Source organism: Hemicordylus capensis, chromosome 1, assembly GCF_027244095.1.
Source record: "Hemicordylus capensis ecotype Gifberg chromosome 1, rHemCap1.1.pri, whole genome shotgun sequence".
Taxonomy (NCBI): Eukaryota; Metazoa; Chordata; class Lepidosauria; order Squamata; family Cordylidae; genus Hemicordylus; species Hemicordylus capensis.
The window spans coordinates 202,169,022-202,190,787 of record NC_069657.1 but is presented as its reverse complement, the minus strand read 5'-3'; the positions used below and the strand labels follow the sequence as shown (position 1 = coordinate 202,190,787).

General features: G+C 39.6%; 1 protein-coding gene across 50 annotated transcripts in view; it reads left to right on the top strand.

Annotated features, from left to right (window-relative positions):
- The window catches only part of TTN (titin), a 323,095-nt gene that overhangs the window by 236,873 nt on the left and 64,456 nt on the right, over window positions 1-21,766 (top strand). For all 50 annotated transcript variants that reach the window (XM_053268886.1, XM_053268842.1, XM_053268718.1 and 47 more), the window contains 29 exons: window positions 550-849; window positions 942-1,238; window positions 1,333-1,617; window positions 1,701-1,994; window positions 3,525-3,824; window positions 3,939-4,247; window positions 4,332-4,522; window positions 6,521-6,950; window positions 7,186-7,494; window positions 8,382-8,530; window positions 8,616-8,645; window positions 8,744-8,873; window positions 8,977-9,276; window positions 9,856-10,173; window positions 10,285-10,581; window positions 10,691-10,990; window positions 13,153-13,467; window positions 13,559-13,707; window positions 15,135-15,285; window positions 15,373-15,654; window positions 15,743-16,045; window positions 16,132-16,434; window positions 16,551-16,832; window positions 18,100-18,399; window positions 18,521-18,823; window positions 18,924-19,232; window positions 19,325-19,606; window positions 20,974-21,273; window positions 21,413-21,706. In XM_053268886.1, coding sequence (XP_053124861.1) covers window positions 550-849; window positions 942-1,238; window positions 1,333-1,617; window positions 1,701-1,994; window positions 3,525-3,824; window positions 3,939-4,247; window positions 4,332-4,522; window positions 6,521-6,950; window positions 7,186-7,494; window positions 8,382-8,530; window positions 8,616-8,645; window positions 8,744-8,873; window positions 8,977-9,276; window positions 9,856-10,173; window positions 10,285-10,581; window positions 10,691-10,990; window positions 13,153-13,467; window positions 13,559-13,707; window positions 15,135-15,285; window positions 15,373-15,654; window positions 15,743-16,045; window positions 16,132-16,434; window positions 16,551-16,832; window positions 18,100-18,399; window positions 18,521-18,823; window positions 18,924-19,232; window positions 19,325-19,606; window positions 20,974-21,273; window positions 21,413-21,706 — 7,812 coding nt within the window. The remainder of the gene's footprint in view (window positions 1-549; window positions 850-941; window positions 1,239-1,332; window positions 1,618-1,700; window positions 1,995-3,524; window positions 3,825-3,938; window positions 4,248-4,331; window positions 4,523-6,520; window positions 6,951-7,185; window positions 7,495-8,381; window positions 8,531-8,615; window positions 8,646-8,743; window positions 8,874-8,976; window positions 9,277-9,855; window positions 10,174-10,284; window positions 10,582-10,690; window positions 10,991-13,152; window positions 13,468-13,558; window positions 13,708-15,134; window positions 15,286-15,372; window positions 15,655-15,742; window positions 16,046-16,131; window positions 16,435-16,550; window positions 16,833-18,099; window positions 18,400-18,520; window positions 18,824-18,923; window positions 19,233-19,324; window positions 19,607-20,973; window positions 21,274-21,412; window positions 21,707-21,766) is intronic.

Genomic DNA, 21,766 nt, shown 5'->3' with positions numbered 1-21,766 from the left:
GAAAAGAAGAACTGTGAATTACCCACACTTTTTCTTTCCTCATTCAATGTCCATAATTCACATGTCCCACTTCCACTCTATGCCAGTTGTAAGCAGGCAGATCTGTATAGTAATGACATTACAAGGGTAGGTATTTTCATGGGGTGCACTGAAGTCAGCATAGTTTTCACTAGTAAATGTTTGAAGGCCAAGCTACATGTTACTACACAGAAGGGACTCCAAACTGGATTAAAACAATGGCACTGGTTGTTCAGCCCTTCCCTCTGTGCTGTATTCCTAGTCTACTTCACGTATCTTGCAAGCTGAAAATATGTACATTGTCCTGGAAGTATTTCCCACTAAACCAGAGGGACTTGCTGTAAGCATGAATAATATTAGGCTACATACTGCAAGTGTAACCTCAAAGTAAAGATATGGTAGAGGAGGATTAGAACTGCTTCAAATTTAGCTCCCTAGGTAATGATGCATGTGCTTTCTCTATCAAATTAAATTTCAAGTCTATATAATTTGGTATGATCCACTAAAATATGCATATTTCTTTTTTTATAGCTCCTCCCGATGCACCTGATAAACCGATAGTAGAGGAACCTAGCTGCAATAGTATGTTAGTTAAATGGAATGAGCCTAAAGACAATGGGAGCCCCATTTTGGGATACTGGATTGAAAAACGTGAAATTAATGGAACTCACTGGGCTCGTGTGAATAAAGATCGTGTGAATGCCCTGGAAACTAGGGTTGAAGGGCTTTTGGAAGGACTTACTTATCTTTTCAGAGTTTGTGCTGAAAATGCAGCTGGCCCTGGCAAATTCAGTCCCCCGTCAGATCCTAAAATTGCACAAGATGCAATATGTAAGTTGTTCAATGGGTAATGTTGACTTTGAAAAGGGTAGTTTGAAAAGTCTATTGATATTAATATTGATTTCTGTATTTTCTTTCTTTAGTGCCACCTGGTCCACCTATTCCAAGAATTATTGATACAAGTGCAACAACCATTGACCTGGAATGGGATCCTCCACTATACAATGGAGGTGGCGACATCATTGGTTACTTTGTTTACAAGCAGTTTGTGGGCTCAAATGAATGGTCACGTTGCACAGAGAAATCTATTAAGGTTCGAAGCTATATAGTTAAAGGAATTAGAGAAGGTGCAGATTACAAACTTCGTGTTACTGCTGTTAATATTGCTGGGGAAGGACCTCCTGGAGAAACAGAACCTGTAACTGTTGCAGAACCTCAAGGTAATGTGATTATATAAAGTTAAAATGAAACCTAATGTGAAGTCGCTCATGAGATAATAAACTCATACATTATCTCTATTTTTTTTGTACACAGAGCCTCCTACTGTTGAACTAGATGTTTCTGTCAAAGCAGGAGTTCAGATAATGGCAGGTCAAACCCTTAGACTTCCTGCTGTTGTTACTGGACGGCCTACGCCTTCAATTGTATGGACTTTAGAAGATGCAGAAATTGATAAAGAGCGGGTTGTGATTGAAAATGTCGGCACCTCATCTGAGCTGATTATCAAGAACGCACTCAGAAAAGACCATGGAAGATATATGATTACTGCAACCAATGACAGTGGCTCTAAATTTGCTGCAACAAGGGCAGAAATATTTGGTAAGAAATGAACACTACATAGAATGAATGGGAAAATAAAAATATGTGTACTCTTTAATTATATTTCATGTCTTTCTTTTCAGATGTTCCTGGACCAGTTACTGACCTGCATCCTGTAGTGGTGAATAGAAAGATGTGTCTGCTTAACTGGGATGATCCCAAGGATGATGGTGGAAGCGAGATCATCGGCTTCCTTGTAGAAAGGAAAGATGCCAAAATGCATACATGGAGACTTGCTGTAGACACAGACAGATCTAAGTGTGACATTACAGGTCTTGTTGAAGGCCAAGAATACAAGTTCCGTGTATTTGCCAAGAACAAGTTTGGCTGTGGTCCTCCTGTTGAACTGGGACCTATCGTTGCTGTTGACCCTAAAGGTAAAGCTGTTGTGTTGATATTAAACATTGCATTGATGTTAAAATATTTTTTTCATGTAATTTTAGATTTAAAGACATTACAAAAATACTTCTTTCTATCCTTATATAATCACTGTAGCTATTTGAAATGAAAAACTAAGTTTATCTTTCTCATAGTTTAACTCTGTGCATAAGTCTGTTTCTTGACAGAAGATTTTCAAGAGTCAGGAATGCTTTTTCAGTATGCTTGATGTCTGCCAGCCAGCCTTCAGATGGTAGAAACAGTTTTAAGTAGCAGGCTTAGTCTAAATAAGAGACTCTGGTCTAGCAGGTTCAACACAAGTGCCACAGGCCAAAAGAGCAAGAAAATACCCATATTACTTTGTATCTGTTCCTTGAGGTATCTGTTCATTAACATTTTTGGAGTTTGCACAATAAAGAACTGAAGTGTCAAGGAATAGTATACAGGACCAACTAATTTATCCTTATAACCTGGAAAACATTCAAAGCATTTAAATAATAAGTTGTGTTAGATATATTATAACATAAGGCCACAACAGCATAAACTCAAATAGCTATAGGGAGTGCATCAGATCAATAACCAGATCAATAGATTCAATTTTGAGATTCTGACAATGGAGATTTCAAGCTAGTATGCAAATAGAGGCATTCTCAACTAATACAAAACTATGCTTCTCAAAGAGGTATGGCATGTTGTTATGATACGCTTTTCAAGCACTGATTAATATACAATGTCCTGCCCCTGTTCATACAGCAAAAGAAGACCTTTGCACCAGTGTTCTCTCTAATTTTGTGTGCGAAATGAGTTTTGTTCTGGGCACCAGTATCAAGGCAGTGTGTGCGCATGTGCATTCAGGGTGGGGCCTTCCTGATTCAACCTGAGCAGGATCTAAAATTAACTGAGTAGACATCAAAAAACTTGTGAGTGCATGGACATGTGTACACCTTAGAGGGAACACTGGTTTGCACCAATCGCTACTCACTCAACAGCAAAAGAAATGCTGATACATATGAGGGCTTGTAGTTCTGACAATAATCTCCACTGGAGTTTGTTTGTTTTTAAATGATAATCATGGAGGGATGCATATAGAGAATGTTCTGTGATAAGGACTGAATATGTAACATTCCCAATGCATATTTCTACATAGGAATCTTCCCAAAAGCATTCTCATGAGTAAAATATTACATGAAAGGTTATCCACAAAAAGGTTTTTAGTAGCTGCTCTTCATTTACAAAAAGATGCACCCACTAATCCCCCCACCCCCGTTTTGCCATCCTTTGGTAATTCATGATGCGCTTATGAATGCATTCTGAATGTAGCCCCCTCCACACTCCATAATAAACATCTTGTTACATATACTGCACATCTTAGATAGGGTAACATGAATCTATGTAAATGAAATCACAATTTAAGTAATGCCTTATTCACCAGGGCAACTGCTGCACAACCATAAATATGTCATAAAAGCACACTGTCAATAAATATCTGTGTGAATTAAACTCGTCGCTGTGACTGTCCTATCACACAGGTCCTCCAACATCACCTGAAAGGTTCATGTACACAGAGAGAACAAAATCGTCCATCACACTTGACTGGAAGCCTCCCCGTAATGATGGTGGCAGCCCCATCATTGGTTATATTGTAGACAAGAGAAGACATGACTCAAATGAATTTGAAAGAGTCAATAAAAGACTCTGTCCAAAGACATCACTTCTTGTTGAAAATCTTGCTGAACTGCACATGTATGAATTCCGAGTTAAGGCAGTCAATGAAATTGGAGAAAGTGAGCCATCACTGCCTCTTAATGTAGTGATACAGGATGATGAAGGTGAGTCTTTAATGGAAAGATATATAATTTACCTATGCATGTGAAAAATTGGGGTTTACTGTGTTTTAACAGCTGCATTGTAATTACAACTGTAATTGTAATTTTCTTTTTCAGAACCTCCCACCGTGACATTACGTCTGTCTGTCAGGGGAGATACTTTCAAAGTAATGGCTGGGCAGCCAGTCAACATTCCAGCAGATGTGACAGGTCTTCCAATGCCAAAGATTGAGTGGTCCAAAAATGAGGTTGTTATTGATAAAACATCGGATGCACTTAAGATCACCAAAAAGGAAGTATCTAGAACTGAGGCAAAAACTGAACTCAGTTTGCCTGCAGTAGTCAGGAATGACAAAGGCACTTATACAGTTTCAGCTTCCAATCGCCTTGGCACAGCATACCGCAATGTTCATGTTGAAGTATTTGGTAAGTATATGACTTGTTGCTTAAATGATATAAGTTTTCTTTATTTCTGTGTTAACATGATGTATTGAAATTGGTTTGATTTAGATCGCCCTTCTCCACCAAGAAACCTTACCGTTTCTGACATTAAAGCCGAATCTTGCTGTTTGACATGGGATGCCCCACTTGATAATGGTGGCAGTGAGATTACTCACTATATTATCGAGAAGCGTGATGCAAGCAGGAAGAAATCTGAATGGGAGGAAGTATCCAGCACTGTGGTGGATAGACGATTTGGGGTAATATTTCCATATTAATTTCATAATTAAAACACATTCTCTTCAAAGGAAAAATGCTTGCATATCAAATTACCTGGGTTTATGTCTATCTGCCAGATTTCCAATAGCTATTTCTGTGTACATGTCTGCCTTCCCTTTAAATCCAAAGTAAATGAAATTTTCATTTGCCATTATTTTATACAGGAAAAAATGCAGAAAAAATTATACAACAAAAAAAAAATTATACAGAAAAAAAATGCTTGCACACATTCAGTATCATGGTCTTGCTGGAAAGCTGGAAGTTGGCTGTGACCCACAATTGGTAACTGTGGACAATCAGTAGCAATTGTTGCAAATGTGTCAGTATTGCAAGTCCCTTAAGCATCACACCAGGATACAGGGTGAAGGCAGGGAGAAATTGCCCCACCCCACTAGAAACATGTGATGGCTTCATGCAGCAGGTTATCACAGCAGATTTGGAGCTGTTTAATTAGCCGTATTAAGTGGACCATTTGCATTTCCTCAGCTCATCTCCACATCTTTCTCTATGTGCGCTCCCACAGCTTGCTCCGGGTTTTTTCCTCCCACCAATCACATCCCAGAGGAGGAGGCGTGAGACACCTCCCTTCATTATTACTTTTAAAACATTGTTTGACAGTTGGTGGCCTTCCACAAAATTGACTAGTCAAAACAACAGAATGCTTAACCCGAAACTGTTGAATCTGTCCCAAATCTTTGCTGATTTTTATAATGAACTTGTCTTTGTGACTGCCTTCATCACCTCATGTTCCCCCTCTCCCCACCCCAGACCATTTAAGAGGCAGGGAAGTTTAAAGTAGAAATCATTGTTTTCTCTCTGTCATAAAGAAAAATGCAGACACAAAGGGCTTAGGTTACATCAGAACCTGTATTCTCCATTGTTAAGCTTCCAAAAACATCTGCGTATGTAAAGCCTAGGTTCCTATGGTGACCAGGCTTCATTAAGACAAAGCCGAACTTGAAAGCATAGCAAGACCCACATCTTGCATATGCTTGCATTTAACTCAGGATTTCTCCCTCCCCCTCCTCGTCTGGACTCCCTCCACAGAATTTCACCAATCTGCCACAACCCCTCCCCCACTTCCCCAGTGCTCACAATTGTAATTCAGACCAGACCGAGCTGTCAAACACTCTTTCCTGACACTTGGTCAGCAAGCATTAAAAAAAAGAAAAGAAAAAAGAAAGAGTGAGTTTGGGGGTGAACACAGCGCTGGCCATTTAACTCCCGAACGGGGCCACGCAACCCTGTTCGGGAGCTAGATCAGGGCCAGCGCTGCGTTCAGAGTGTGGCCAGAAGCAACTCTCCTGGCCTTTAAGGCAGGGAGAGCTGCTCCTGTCCATTTTGCGAACACAATGCTGGCCATTGAACTCCTGAACAGGGCTGCGCAGCTCCATTCGGGAGCTAAACCATCTGATGTCTGAGGGGCAGTGGCCCAGGTTCTTTGAACCCAGTCGCCCAATGGTGGCTACGCCCCTGTTCCTTACTTGCAAGACAAAGGAAGCAATTATGTATAATCAAGAATAACATGGTTTTCATTTCCTCCAGATATTAAGAGTTGTACTCATGATTCCCTCTTTCAGTCTTAAAACTGTATATTAATTGTGTAGTCAGAAAACTGCTCCTGTATTACCACTGGAGAATATATATATTTATTTGGTTATCTAAACCAGAAAGATTCAGCTGAGATTATTTACAAAAGTTCAGACCCATTGGTTTATTTAACCCAGAACAACTATTTTAACTCAGTCCCATGTTCACAATTACTAGGAGTTAGATTTCTCACTCCATCCAGAAGAAGTCTCTCTAACCATTCTGACTATGAGTGCAAAATAATGTTAAAATATATTAACAGGGAAATTATCTTTCTGATATGGCTATTTATTTGGTGTGTTATGTTTAAAATCTTGGACATAATTTCTGAGTTTAAATTTGAAATAGATTATTTTAAAATAGTAATTCATGTTTATTTTCATTTTCAGGTCTATAAACTTACAACAAACGGTCAGTATCAATTTAGAGTTAGGGCCGTGAACAGGTATGGAACAAGTGATGAATGTCTTTCAGAGAAAGTGGTCATTAAGGATCCTTATGGTCTCCCTGGACCACCTGGAAAACCAAAGGTTAAAGAGGCCACTAGATCAACAATGCTAGTAACATGGACACCTCCTCTGGACAATGGTGGAGCTCCAATTACAGGCTATTGGCTGGAGAAGAAGGAAGAAGGAGGTGTCTATTGGTCGCGTGTCAGCAGAGCTCCAGTAACAAAACCAGCAGTGAAAGGTCTGGAATTCAATGTACTGCGTTTGATTGAAGGTGTTAAATATCAGTTCAGAGCTATGGCCATAAATATGGCTGGAATCGGTCCTCCCAGTGAACCATCAGATCTTTACGAAGCAGCAGATCCAATCTGTAAGTACCGGTTTATAAAAGTTATATACTTTTATTTATATATAAAAGTTAAGTGATAGATAACCAAGGACGCAGACTATAATATAAAATGCACAATCTTTAGGTTTTTAATTCACTTCAGTGTAGGGGGGGTGAGGGGTGCTATAGTTCCATGTATGCATTAGATGGGATTTTGAAACAAGATATTGGATGCATAGTCCAAATGTCAGAACATTTTGCATTTTCTCAACAACAGTTCCTCCTGGAGCACCATCATGCCCAGATATCAAGGACAAAACCAAGTCAACTATGTCTCTTGCATGGAAACCTCCACAAAAAGATGGTGGCAGCCCTATTAAAGGATATATTGTTGAAATGCAAGAAGAAGGTACTTCAGATTGGAAGAGTGTGAATGAACCGGACAAGCTGTTCCCTACCTGTGAATGTGTCGTACCTAATCTGAAAGAGCTCAGGAAATACAGGTTTAGAGTAAAGGCTGTAAACGCTGCTGGAGAATCTGAGCCAAGTCTTGCAACTGGAGAAATACCATGCAAGGAAATTCAAGGTAAGGATTCTTGGAAATATTAGGAACCTAGGAAGCTGCCATATACTGAGTCAGACCATTGGTGTATCTAGATCAGTATTGTCTTCACAGACTGGAAGTGGCTTCTCCAAGGTTGCAGGCAGGAATCTCTCTCAGCCCTGTCTTGGAAATGCTGCCAGGGAGGGATCTTGGAACCTTCTGCTCTTCCCAGAGCAGCTCCATCCCCTGAGAGAAATATCTTACAGTGCTCACCCTTCTAGTCTCCCTTTCATATGCAACCAGGGCAAACCCTGCTTAGCTAAGGGGACAAGTCATGCTTGCTACCACAAGACCAGCTCTCCTCTCTTCTTTACACACACACACACACACACACACACGGATAAAAGTGAAAACCGAAATGTAGAAATTGCTGCCCAGCATATTAGAGTTATATAGTATAAAGCAATCATAATTCACCAGAGTATATTATGGGTGCAAGGGAGATCCCAACAATTTTGAACAGGATAACTTCATGGATCTATATGATAATATATCCATTGAATAAGAAAAATGGAGGAAGAGGACTAGATCATTATGTAAAGATTTAAGAAGAAACTGTTGATATCTGGAATCTTTGATCACTGAGTAAATGCTATACGATTATGAACTGATTTGGAAATCTTGTGATCACAAATAAAAATAAAAGGGAAATGGAAAAGGATAAGGAGGCAGTCATTCAAAACACAGAAAATGAAACTTATTTTGTAGGAAGACAAATAAATCCAGTGAACACTCGGCCAGGGAACAAATAGCACTGTTTCAAGTGCTATTCAGATATATAGGGGTATATGTTCATGAGAACAGTACACAGTGTAAAGGAGTCACATGATAGATACCCATATTTTAATTATGCTATTTATATCTTGCAGAGGAACCAGAAATATTTCTTGATATTGGAGCACAAGACTTCCTCTCTTGTCGTACTGGTACAACTATCAAAATTCCAGCAATTATTAAGGGACGTCCAGTTCCCAAAACAACTTGGGAATTTGAAGGAGAAGCAAAGAAAACCGCAAAGGTTGGTTAAAAACAAACAAGACTTTCAAATCTCTAACTAAATGTCTTTAAATAAGCCATATTTACTTTGTCTTCTTTCTTTAAAGGATGGACATAATATACCTGAAGATGCTACGGTAACAGATAGTTCATATTCTGAATTCACTTTTAAAAGTTCATTTTCAAGTTAATTTTAATTCTTATATCTAAGTTTACTTTTATTTTTGTCATGCAGGTGGAAGCAACGGATACCACTTCAGCCATTACTATCCCTGAATGCAACAGAGGTCATTCTGGCAAATACAGTATTACAGCAAAGAATAAAGCAGGACAGAAAACTGTAAATGTCAGAGTCAATGTCCTCGGTAAGCCCTATGCACCTTAATTTTGCACTATTTTGCTAATACTGCAATTTAAGATAATTGTATAATTCTTCCATTGTTATAATTCTTCTGTTACAATTAACAGATGTTCCAGGGCCACCCAAAGATTTGAAAGTTAGTGATGTAACAAGATGCAACTGTAAACTTTCATGGAAAATGCCAGACAATGATGGTGGAGACAGAATAAAAAACTACATTATTGAGAAAAGAACTGTTGAAGGGAGGGCCTGGACTAAAGTCAATGCAGATTGCGGTGGCACATCCTTTGTCGTTCCTGATCTCATAGCAGGACAACAGTATTTCTTCCGTGTACGTGCAGAAAACCGCTTTGGTGTTGGACCCCCAGCAGATACAATTCAAAGGACCACAGCAAGAGATCCAATCCGTAAGTTAAATCAAAGTGGAAGAATTGCTTTTACTAATTACTAATTTTAACCTTTAAAGTTCTAAATGGCTTGGGACCAGGTTACCTGAGCACTTTGCCCCATATGTTCCAACCCAGACCTTAATATTGTCTTTGGAGGTCCTCCTCCAAGTGCCCCTGCCAAACAAGGTGAAGTGGGTGGCTACTAGAGAGTGGGCCTTTTTGGTGGTTGCACCCCCTTTATGGAATAGCCTCCCCAGTGAGGTTTGCCTGGCTTCATCACTTTGTTCTATTAGATGCCAGGTAAAGACCTTTTTGTTTATTCAGGCCTTTTAAATTTTGATTTTTAAATTTGATTTTGAACTGATTTTAAAAGAGTTTTCAAATTGCTTTGTATTGCATTTTCTCCCCCCCCCCTTTTTGGTCTGTTATGATTTAATGTGTTATGTGTTTTTATTTCATGTTTTAATGCTGTGTTGTAAGCTGCCAAGAGAACAATTTTTATTGAGTGGCTAACAAATAATGTTTGTTGTTGTTGTTGTTGTTGTTACAACATTATAAGGTAGAGCACTACTTACTCTCATTTGCTTTCTTTTTAAGATCCTCCTGATCCACCTATTAAACTTAAGATTGGTCTTGTAACGAAGAACACAGTAAGCTTGACATGGAAGCCTCCAAAGAATGACGGTGGTGCTCCTGTGACACATTATAATATTGAGTGCTTGAGCTGGGATCGTACAGGTGAAGGAAAGGAAACCTGGCGACAATGCAATAGACGTGATGTTGAAGAAACAAAGTTTACAGTTGAAGACCTTAAAGAAGGTGGGGAATATGAATTCAGAGTTAAAGCAGTAAATGAAGCAGGTCCAAGCAGACCATCACCAACTGTTGGGCCGATCATTGTCAGAGATCAGACATGTAAGTGCTAAAAACATTATTAGTTATTGCTCTTCAAAATTCAGTTCAAAGCATTTTGACTTCTAAGTGTTTTGTACTGGCACAATAATTTTTAATTGTGTTTCTTTGTAGGCCCTCCATCTATTGAACTCAAGGAATTCATGGAGGCAGAAGAAGGAACAGATATTAACATTGTGGCCAAAATAAAGGGTGTGCCTTTCCCTACATTGACTTGGGTTAAAGCTCCTCCAAAGAAACCTGATGACAAATTGCCAGTGTTATATGACCAACATGTCAATAAGATTGTGGGTGAAGATTCTTGCACCTTACTGATACAGCAGTCTCGCAGAAAGGATACAGGCTTGTACACTATAACAGCTGTCAATAACTTTGGATCAGATGCAAAAGAGATGAGACTGAATGTTCTAGGTAAATAAATAGTCTGTGTCTCTTTTTTGCTTTGACAACTCAAATTATTATGTTTTATGTAATGTTCTATTTGGACTTCAATTAATATTTTATAAAATGTATTTTTCAGGCCGTCCTGGACCTCCAGAAGGACCCATTAAATTTGAATCTATTTCAGCTGATCAAATGACACTTTCTTGGCTTCCTCCTAAAGATGATGGTGGCTCTAAGATTACAAACTATGTTATTGAAAAAAGGGAAGCAAATAGAAGAACTTGGGTCCATGTTACCAATGAACCTAAGGAATGTATCTTCACTGTACCCAAGCTGCTAGAAGGGCATGAATACATCTTCCGCATTATGGCACAGAATAAATATGGCGTTGGAGAGCCTCTAGATAGTGAACCTGAAACAGCAAGAAATCTTTTCAGTAAGTATATAATTGTTTCAGATGTCACTTGCTCTTATGTTCCATGGCAGGTGGGTAGCAGCCATAGCAAAGCAGAATGTAAAGAGTTGGTTTAACTTAGTTAAAATTAAATTTTTGCTGCAAGTTAAAATTAAATTTTTGGCCTCCACTCTATATTCATTTGCTCGTTTCTTTGTTCGATTTTATACTGCTTTTTATTAAAATAATCTCAAAGCGGTTATATGGCCCAAATGTCTTAAGGTAGCATTCCTAAGAATACTTTTCTGAGAGTAAGTCCCCCTGAACATGGTGGGACTTTCTTCTGAGGAAACATCCATAGGATTGCATGCAATCAAAAACAATCCCAGGGCCGTCCTTTGGGCGGGGCAGCCAGGGTGATCGCCCCTAGCCCTGCACTTGGACAAGCCCTGCACTCGGTGCACTGGCCAAGCAGCCTGCCCTGTGCTCTCACTTCCTCAACCGAAGGTGCCACAGCTGCTTTTCTCACAGCTGGAGCAGAGCCCAGAGAGCAGCTGCCAATCACTCAGAGGAAGCAAATGATGCATCCGCATTCTCTCCCCAGCCCCCATCACCTTTGGCTGTTTTCTCCACTTTGTCACAGAGTGGAGAGGCAGCCAGAGGTGGTTAGGGCTGGCTCTATCTTTCCCTTCCACTGGAGCCAAGCAGCTGCAGGCAGCTCCAGCTCGGAGGGGGAGTGGGCTGGGAGGAGGCACGCGAGAGCAATTGTTTGGACTTGAACAGCAACCATAAGTAAGAGAAAGGATACCTAAATAACACCGAGCTACAGAAGGCATTCCACATATGGAATTCTGCACGCTCCTTCCTATCTTATAGGACACAGATTATACAAATGCACAATACATTTTAATAACTGGAATCCTGTGCTAACTGGACAAAGAGGGAGCTTTTAAAAAATTGTGGCCTTCTTAGATTTAGCAGTGGGGAGAACGCATCACTCCCAGTGGCTGTTTCTGGGGTCTCCCCGATGCTTCTTTTTAGATCATGAGCCCCTTGCAGAATGGGAGCCATCTTCTTTTTCCAATTGCTTTGCAAACCTTTTTCAGAACTATTTTCTTCATTGAAAAGCGACATATAAATATGTAATTTATAATAAATAAATAAATAATAATAATAATAATAATAATGTGAGTTATACATCATGCACACAAGGCATATTAGCAGCGCAGATATGCTTTTACTGATCGTATTGTTTAAGTAGGCATTAGCAATATGAAAAAGTGTATATGTATATATGTGTAGTAGTAGTTGTAGTAGTAGTAGTAATGTCATCGCTAAGAGGCGAGACCGACTTGATGGCACTTAATCAATCTATCAGTAGTAGTCATAGTATAATAATAGTCTGTACTATTATTAATAGTCTACTAGTAATAATAGAGTAATAGTAGTAATATACATGAAGGGCCCCACACATTCTGATTTCACCCCAGTCCCGTGCCCCCCTAGGGACAGCCCTGCATAATCCCACAGCACTGGCAGGAGGGAAACTCTCCCCCTTTGCTTGAACCCATGGATCTAACCCTGTCCTGTACTGGGGCAGGAGCAGCCATTGGTCCTGCTATTGCAACATACAAGAAATGCTGGCAGGTGGTTCAGGAGTGCTGCAAAGGAGACATTTTGGCATCGTGGGCTAGCCATGGCTATTAGCACAGAAACCTAAAAAGAAGGGAACAACATGCACTGACAGAAATGTAGGAATTTAATAGGAGGGAGGTTTAGGGCAGAGATGAACAGCCTTGCCCTACTTACTTTACAGAGTGCCACAGAATCTCTTATGGCACAATTTTCTTCATGTACGTTTGCAGTAAGTGATACGATTGGGCTACATGTTATGGCTATAGTGAAAGAGTGAGCACGGTATGTAAGAATATAATATATAAACAGAGGCACTCTTGCCCCTGGACTTCTGGGCTGAAGTCCAGGCCTCCACAGCCCCTGGGGCCCCCAAATCCTCTTTAGTCTGTCCTGGGTGGTGTGTTCACCCAGCCGAGCATGATGATGCTTCATTTGCAGGAGATGAGGGGGCCTCCAAAAGCCTTTAGGTCCAGCTCCAAAATTACCTAGGTGCATCTCTGTATATAAATGAGCAACAATAAATCTAGTTTTATGTGCTTTGCCTTACACTTTTTGTACATTTTTCCTAGCTGTCCCTGGAATTTGTGACAAGCCAACAGTCAGCAGCGTCACACATGACTCGATGACTGTTAACTGGGAGGAACCAGAATATGATGGAGGCTCCCCTGTGACGGGTTATTGGCTGGAGCGCAAAGAGACAACTGGAAAAAGATGGACAAGGATTAACCGTGATCCCATTAAACCTATGACATTGGGTGTTTCTTTCAAAGCAACTGGCCTTATTGAAGGTTCAGATTATCAATTCCGTGTGTATGCTATTAATGCTGCTGGTGCTGGCCCACCAAGCTTGCCATCTGATCCAGTAACTGCAAGAGACCCAATAGGTAAATAGTTCGGGGGGGGTTTAAAGTGAAAATTTCAAATTAAAAAGGCAAATATAGTCTTATGTCAAAATGGTATGATAATATTTTTCAGCTCCACCTGGTCCTCCAACTCCAAAAGTTACTGACTGGACAAAATCATCAGTCGACCTTGAATGGATTCCACCAGTAAAAGATGGTGGCTCTAAAGTCACAGGTTATATTGTTGAATATAAAGAAGAAGGGAAAGAAGAATGGGAAAAGGTAGGAAAGTTATACTGTGAAAGCTTTTATTTGACATAATATACCAGAAGTAAACACATATGCTGAATGGACATACTGAGGAGGTGATGAAGGAAGGAATAGATGAAGAAGTGAGATACCACACTGCTTTTGTTCTTGGCCTATATTTGACCCATGGGCTGCCAGTTCCAGATTTTGAGGGTTAGTAACATAACTCTGTAGTTTCCGAATTACTTAATATGACCATGTTATTTTTCATAAGTGTCTAGTACAAATATTTCACTGTGGAGAATGAGGTTATAATCAAAACAAGTACAGGTGGACCTCATTACTCATGGTCTCAACATGCGCGGTTCCGCATATCCGCAGTCAGGCAATTGACACCCAAATTCGGTATATGCAGTGAATAAAAGGGTTATAAACCACATATCTGTGGTTCCTAGTGGGCCGGAAATGACCTCCAAGGTCATTACTGGCCACCATTATGTGGCGCAGAGCCATTTTCTGGCTCTTGGTGGGGGGGGGGAGTCAGAATTATAGCTGGGGGGGGGGCATTGCTGGACAGTTGGAGACCTGCAGAGCATGGCACAGCACTTTATTTCAATTATTTTGACCAATTCCAGCAGTTTTTTAGCTGATTTTTTCACCTCCAGGAATCTAACCCTGATATTTTACAGGGTTACCTAACCCTACATATTTTACAATTTGATCAATTGTTGATGTATCAAGCTTAGTGATGATTTTCCAATGCTGCCATTCATTTTCCCTTATCACAAAAAATTGTCTTGTTAGACAAGGAGCTATACATGCTAAAGATTGAGGCTATTCTGGTGCTCGTCGGAACCATTGGGCTTGCAGGCAAGCCCGGTGGTACCAAGGCAGCTAGCCCGCATAACTACCCCTCACCCTAAATGAGGTTAACAGAGCAAGCGCTCCATTAACCTTGTTTATTTGATCATGTGTCAGCCACGGCACACTGTCAGTGTCAGCTGCGACACACTGCGGGGGGAGGGGAGGGGGACGGCAGGAAGGCACCACACACTCGTGTGGTGCCTTCCTGGGGTTTGGGGGGTTGTGGCACCATTCGGCAGCACTCCCCTTCCTCCGATCCCTGGAGCTCCTGATGGAGCTGTGGTCGGGCGCAGGAGTGCCCAACCAAAGCAGCTGCTCATCTGGTCAGCCAATCTGGCCGCCTAGCAACAAGCGGCTGCTCATGTGTGGGAAGAGCAGGCTAAGCCCGCTCTCCCCGCACAAACCCTGTCTGGCGCTTCACACCAATCTTGTGAAGCGCCTCATTAAATCCTACTGCATTTCTCTGTGATGCACATGTTTTAGGACATCTATCCTACGGGAATCATGTTCATGGTTTCGGATATTAATTGACTCGATGTTTTCTTTCTTTCTTTCTTTCTTTCTTTCTTTCTTTCTTTCTTTCTTTCTTTCTTTAGGCAAAGGATAAAGAAATAAGAGGAACCAAGTTTGTTCTGGCAGGATTAAAAGAAGGTGGTTTCTACAGATTTAGAGTTAGAGCCATAAATGCTGCTGGCATTGGAGAGCCTGGAGAAGTTACTGAAGTCATTGAAATAAAAGACAGACTAGGTAACTTTGACAAGCAATATCCTTTCTTTTGTTGTGTGAGTGGAAGAATGGGAAATTATACCTAAAAGCCATTGTTTATTTCTACAGTTGCTCCGGACCTTCAATTAGATGCTCACGTGAAAGACAGAATTGTTGTTCATGCTGGCGGCGTAATCCGCATTATAGCTTATGTCTCAGGAAAGCCACCTCCAACAATTACCTGGAATAAAGATGAAAGAGCTCTGCCAGAAGAGGCTAAAATTGAGGAAACGGTGATTAGTTCTTCTATGGTCATAAAGAACTGCAAAAGAAGTCACCAGGGTCTCTACACTCTTCTTGCTAAAAATGCAGGTGGAGAAAGAAAGAAGACTATTATTGTTGATGTGCTAGGTAAGCGGCAACATCTGAACATCTATGTATATATTATATGAGTCCAAGCACATAGTCCTCTTGAATACATTTTTATTTTCCTTCACAGATGTACCAGGTCCAGTTGGCATTCCATTCCTTACTGAAAACTTAACCAATGACTCTTGCAAACTAACCTGGTTTTCTCCTGAAGATGATGGTGGTTCCGCTATCACCAACTACATCATTGAAAAGCGTGAAGCAGATCACAGGGCTTGGACACCAGTAACTTATACAGTCACCAGACAGAACGCTACTGTCCAGGGACTGATTGAGGGCAAAGCATATTTCTTCCGAATTGCACCCGAAAATATCATTGGCATGGGTCCATTTGTAGAGACAACAAAAGAGCTTCTAATCAGAGATCCAATAAGTAAGTTAGGTTTGCTTATTAGTATATTTTACAGGGAACAAATGCATGGAAAATGTACTTCATATACTGTGTATGTTTCTTTCTAGCTGTGCCAGAGAGGCCTGAGGATCTTGAAGTCAAAGCAGTAACTAAGGAGTCTGTTACATTGACCTGGAACCCACCAAAGTATAATGGTGGCTCTGATATCACCATGTATGTTTTGGAAAGCCGTCTTATTGGAAAAGAGAAATTCACCAGAGTTACAAAAGAGAAAATGCTTGACAGGAAATACACAGTTGAGGGACTGAAAGAAGGCGACACGTATGAATATCGTGTCAGTGCATGCAATATCGTGGGACAAGGCAAACCATCATTTTGTACAAAGCCAATCACATGCAAAGATGAAATTGGTATGTTTCAGTTCAGGTGTACAGGGAATCCAATTGTGTGCATATTGTGATCTGTGACTTCTTATAAATATATAATCACTGGGTTTTTAAAAAATTTCTCTTTAAAATATTTTTAGCTCCTCCAGCACTTGAGCTCGATTTCAGAGAGAAACTTACTGTCCGTGTCGGAGAAGCTTTCAGTCTGACTGGCCGTTACTCAGGCAAACCGGCGCCAAAGGTTATTTGGCTCAAAGATGACATTACAGTGAAAGAAGACAAACGGACAAAGATCCAGACGACTCCATCTACTCTCTGCTTAGGCTTGTTAAAATCGACCCGTGAAGATTCAGGCAAATATTGTGTGGTTATAGAAAACAGTTCAGGCTCAAGAAAAGGCTTGTGTCAAGTCACTGTTGTTGGTAAGTGTTGTTATAGTGCTACACTGTTCTGTTTTTTCAAATATTTGGTGTGTGTGTGTGTGTGTGTGTGTGTGTGTGTGTGTGTGTGAATATCCCAAATATTTGGAGGGGGGGTGTCCCAAATATTTATACATAATATATTCATATATTAATTTATATATAAATCTTTTATATATATAAGAGCTGGTCAAATTGTGATATACTTGTATATGACACATAACATGTGATCTGATGTGCATTATGAGGAACTTTCCTGTTAATAGGAGATTATTCCATTTATTTATGAATATATTGTCAGAGAGCTTCACCTTTATTTTTCTTGGTTATTTCCCTGATTTAGGCTTACATCGTGAATGTGCTTTTATTCTGAACACCTAGATCCTATAGTGACATAACCTCATGTTTAAGCTGAAATATGTTCTTAAGTTCTGTCCTGACCATGGCCTTCTAAATCAAAATGTGGGGCGGGTAGCTACTTTTAAACTCATTCATTCATTCATTCAATTTCTATACCAGTTGTTTTGGAATAGTAATTGATTACTGTAATCTGCAAGGCAGAAACAGTAAAGGCAGAGTGGATGTTAGACTAATGGCCCAATTCTGTGGTTTGCTGTAGCAGCAATAACATTAACCAAGATGGTACACTAGCAGTGTAGGGATGTTGCTCTAGAGACCAATCCAACAGCAAGTTACTGGAAGGCCAAAGTAGTGAATTATGGAGAGGTGCAGCCAGCATACTCTTCTGTTTGTGGGCACTTTGGGTTCACCCAATACTTTCATATCTAAAATTCATTCATTCCCATGGCATACTAGCAGTTATCTGTTCTAGACAGAATGCAGAAATATTCTGAGCATAATGTAAAATATGCATGTAAGACATGTTATGGCCAAGTGCTTCCATCTTATTTAATGAATCAAGTTTCATAGCTGTCAGCTATAATTCCCAAATTATGACTGGCATCAAATATACCTGTAATAAAATAACACAAGACTACTAATTTGTGTATCAATTTAGCTGGTAAAAAAAACGGAATCAATAATTTGATACCTTGATAAGTTAGCTTACTGATAATAAACTACTAGTAGTCTTAGTAATGACAGTATATACAATCTTAGTACCTTTTCTGCATGTTCTGTGTTTTAACCATTTCTCATTTAGTATTCTTTCTACATTTGCTGAGGCTGCTAAAACTGTGCATTATTTTAATCAAAGTTATAAATATGTATTTTTTATTAAGTATTTATTATTTATTTTATTTTTAAATAGATCGTCCTCAGCCTCCAGTTGGGCCAGTTATTTTTGATGAAGTGCATAAAGATCATTTTGTTATTTCCTGGAAACCTCCTCTGGATGATGGTGGCAGTCCAGTTACAAACTACATTGTTGAGAAGAAAGATGCCCACAGAGACCTCTGGATGCCAGTAACATCAGCCACTGTCAAAACAACATGCAAAGTTCCTAAATTACTCGAGGGAAGAGAATACGTTGTCCGAATTCATGCTGAAAATTTGTATGGCATAAGTGATCCTCTAGTTTCTGATGAAATGAAGGCCAAGGATCGTTTCAGTATGTTGCTTATTTGCTAGTTTATTTTACTTATATATCTGTCATATTTCTATTTATATGGTATTTACAAATTCTCGTTTTTTTAAAAAGGTTGTAAAACTTTGAAATGTTATTTTTTCAGGTGTTCCTGATGCACCAGAGCAACCGATTGTTAAGGGTGTTACAAAAGATTCTGCATTAGTCACCTGGAACAGGCCACGTGATGGAGGAAAACCAATAACCACTTACATACTTGAAAAGAAGGAAACGATGGCTACTCGATGGGCTAGAGTCACCAAAGATCCTATCTATCCAGACACTCAGTTCAGGGTAACAGACCTTCTTGAAGGCTGTGAATATGAATTCCGAGTTGCAGCAGAAAATGAAATTGGTATTGGCGATCCTAGCCCACCATCAAAACCAGTCTTCGCTAAAGATCCAATTGGTACAGTACCAAAAAATGCTTATATATTGTACTATTAATATTATTTTAGATCAGATATCCTTTTCAGTTTCATTGCATCAGTTTACTGATTTTTTTACAGTTAAACCAAGTCCACCAATTAACCCCGAAGCTGTGGATAAAACTAAAAATTCAGTTGACTTGTCCTGGCAACCACCACGTCATGATGGAAAAGGCAAAATTTTAGGCTATCTCGTTGAGTATCAAAAGGTTGGTGATGAAGAGTGGAAAAAAGCCAATCACACAGCCGACTCCTGCCCTGACACAAAATACAGTGTCACTGGCCTCACTGAAGGTACCAAATATAAATTCAGAGTCATGGCTGTCAATGCAGCAGGAGAATCAGAGCCAGCTTATGTCCGTGATCCAGTGGAAGTGAAGGACAGACTTGGTAAGAAGAATGTTATATGTTAAGGTGTTTCCCCCCACCCCACCCAATAGCCAAAATGGACATGTTTCCTAAAATGAAATCTCTTTTTTCAGAGCCTCCTGAATTAATCCTGGATGCAAATATGGCAAGGGAACAGCATATAAAAGCTGGAAGTACACTGAGACTCAGTGCTGTAATTAAAGGAATCCCATTCCCAAAGGTCACTTGGAAGAAAGAAGATAAGGAAGTTCCTACAAAAGCAGATATCGAAGTTACAGGAGTTGGCAGTAAACTGGAAATTCGTCATGCTGCCCATGAAGATGGAGGAATTTATTCTCTGACTGTGGAAAATCCAGCTGGATCAAAGACTGTTTCTGTAAAAGTTATTGTGCTAGGTAGTGATGTTATTTTAATAGTTTTACTTCGCAGACATGTTATTTAAATGAAAAATAGATAAAATAACAAATGTGAATGATAGGCACACACTTAACTACAGCAATGCAGCATGAAGATATAGATCTGGATAGTGAGGCCTCGACAGACATAAAAATGGGGTTCTGCGCCTGCGCAGGACACTTCGAGTAATATTGATTAGCTCCTTGCGACGCCTTCTAACTGCCTCTGCACGAGCCGTGTAGTACCTATACTGGCAGTTAGGCGTCAGTTGCTCAGTTTCTTTCTGACCGTCTATGCGTTAAGACCTCAGAAACTTTGAAAAATAGATAAAATAACAAATGTGAATGATAGGCACACACTTAACTACAGCAGTGCAGCATGAAGATATAGTTATATTTTTAAATTATCTGTTAGTAATTGTACCTCCAACTTTGGAAATAAATTTTGTAAAGTTTTAAAGATTTTTGAGAATTATTGTACATTATTTTAAAATAATCTAATGCTATAGAAAGCCTGCAAATTAGTATTCAGGAATATTGAAGCCCCACAATGTGAGTGATGGAAAAATCAGCTCAAAAGCAATGAGCAGAATCCAGACTAAGTCAATCATTACTAAACACCATTGAAATATATGACAAGTTAAGTTCGCTCATGACTCACTTAAATCCCATCAGTTTCAATGATTTAGTAGTAGACTTAGTCTGGATCTTCCCTAATGTCTCCAAATTTGGCAGGTATACCCCCAAGTTTTGGAACATCATTACTGAAAATCAGTCCTTTCATTTGACAGTTGAATACAATCCATTAAGAGGCTACCATTTCCCCAAATGTGAGAGTTTGTATGTGCAGTTATTGGAAAATCAATTTCCCCCTTCCAAAGTTGAATTTACCCCTTCTTTGTTAAGTCTAGATAAATCCTACACATTTCCCCAAATGTGGGAAATATACCCAGAGTCCATGGAAAACCTTAATTCTCCTCCTAGATTTGTATTTACTGAAATGGAACTTCACACACAGATACACACATTGTTGCCCACACTATAGAGTATACAAAAATCTGTTGAAAAACAAAAAGGTTCTAAAATCTGAGAAGGGTGTGTGCACAGAAAATTTCAAAAATCTGTGGTTTTACATGAATGATAGGTCTACCAAAGTTTAATTTTCTTAGTTAACCTGGAAAATAGTTAGAAACTAGGTTTGTCCATTTGACTGTCCTCCCCCCTCTACAAGTACGAGACATGTGATGACAATGAAAGCACTGTAAATTGCAGGGAGTAGATTTAGCATAACATTCTCTGTACAGCAATTTAATATGTAAAATGTGTTTTATTAAACAATTATTCTGTACTCCTTTCTTTTTTTGCAGATAAGCCTGGACCTCCTAGGAATCTACAAGTCAGTGAAGTTAGAAGAGACTCTTGCTATCTGACTTGGAAGGAACCTGAAGACAATGGTGGCTCTGTCATTACTAACTATATTGTGGAAAAGAAAGATGTTGCTGCGGCTCAGTGGGTACCAATATCTTCATCCTCTAAGAAACATAGTCTGCTAGCTAAATATCTTATGGAAGGCACTCAGTATCTCTTCCGTGTGGCTGCTGAGAACCAGTATGGACGAAGTTCCTATGTTGAAACCCAAAAGCCAATAAAGGCTATAGATCCACTTCGTAAGCACACTTTATTTTGTTTTTAAAAGAAGCTTTATAAATCATGGTTTACTGTAATCTGTGCTATATACATGAGCATATCGCAATTTTTGTATGTTTAAAGGAAATATCTAACCATATTTTAATCTTGTTTTAAAAGATCCTCCTGGCCCACCAAGGAACTTGCATCACATAGATGTTGACAAGACAGAGGTCTCTCTTGTTTGGAACTGGCCTGACCGTGATGGTGGTGCTGAAATCACAGGATTTTTGGTGGAGTACCAAGAAGAAGGTGCACAGGACTGGACTAAATTCAAAACAGTCCAAGTGCCTGAATGTGTTGTCACTGGCCTACAACAAGGAAAGATTTACAAATTCCGTGTGAAGGCCCAAAATATTGTGGGTCTTAGTCTTCCAGACACAACCATACCAATAGAGTGCCAAGAAAAACTAGGTATCTTCTAACTTTATATGAGTGTACATTGTCTTAGCATTCAGTGCTTAATTAGGAAAA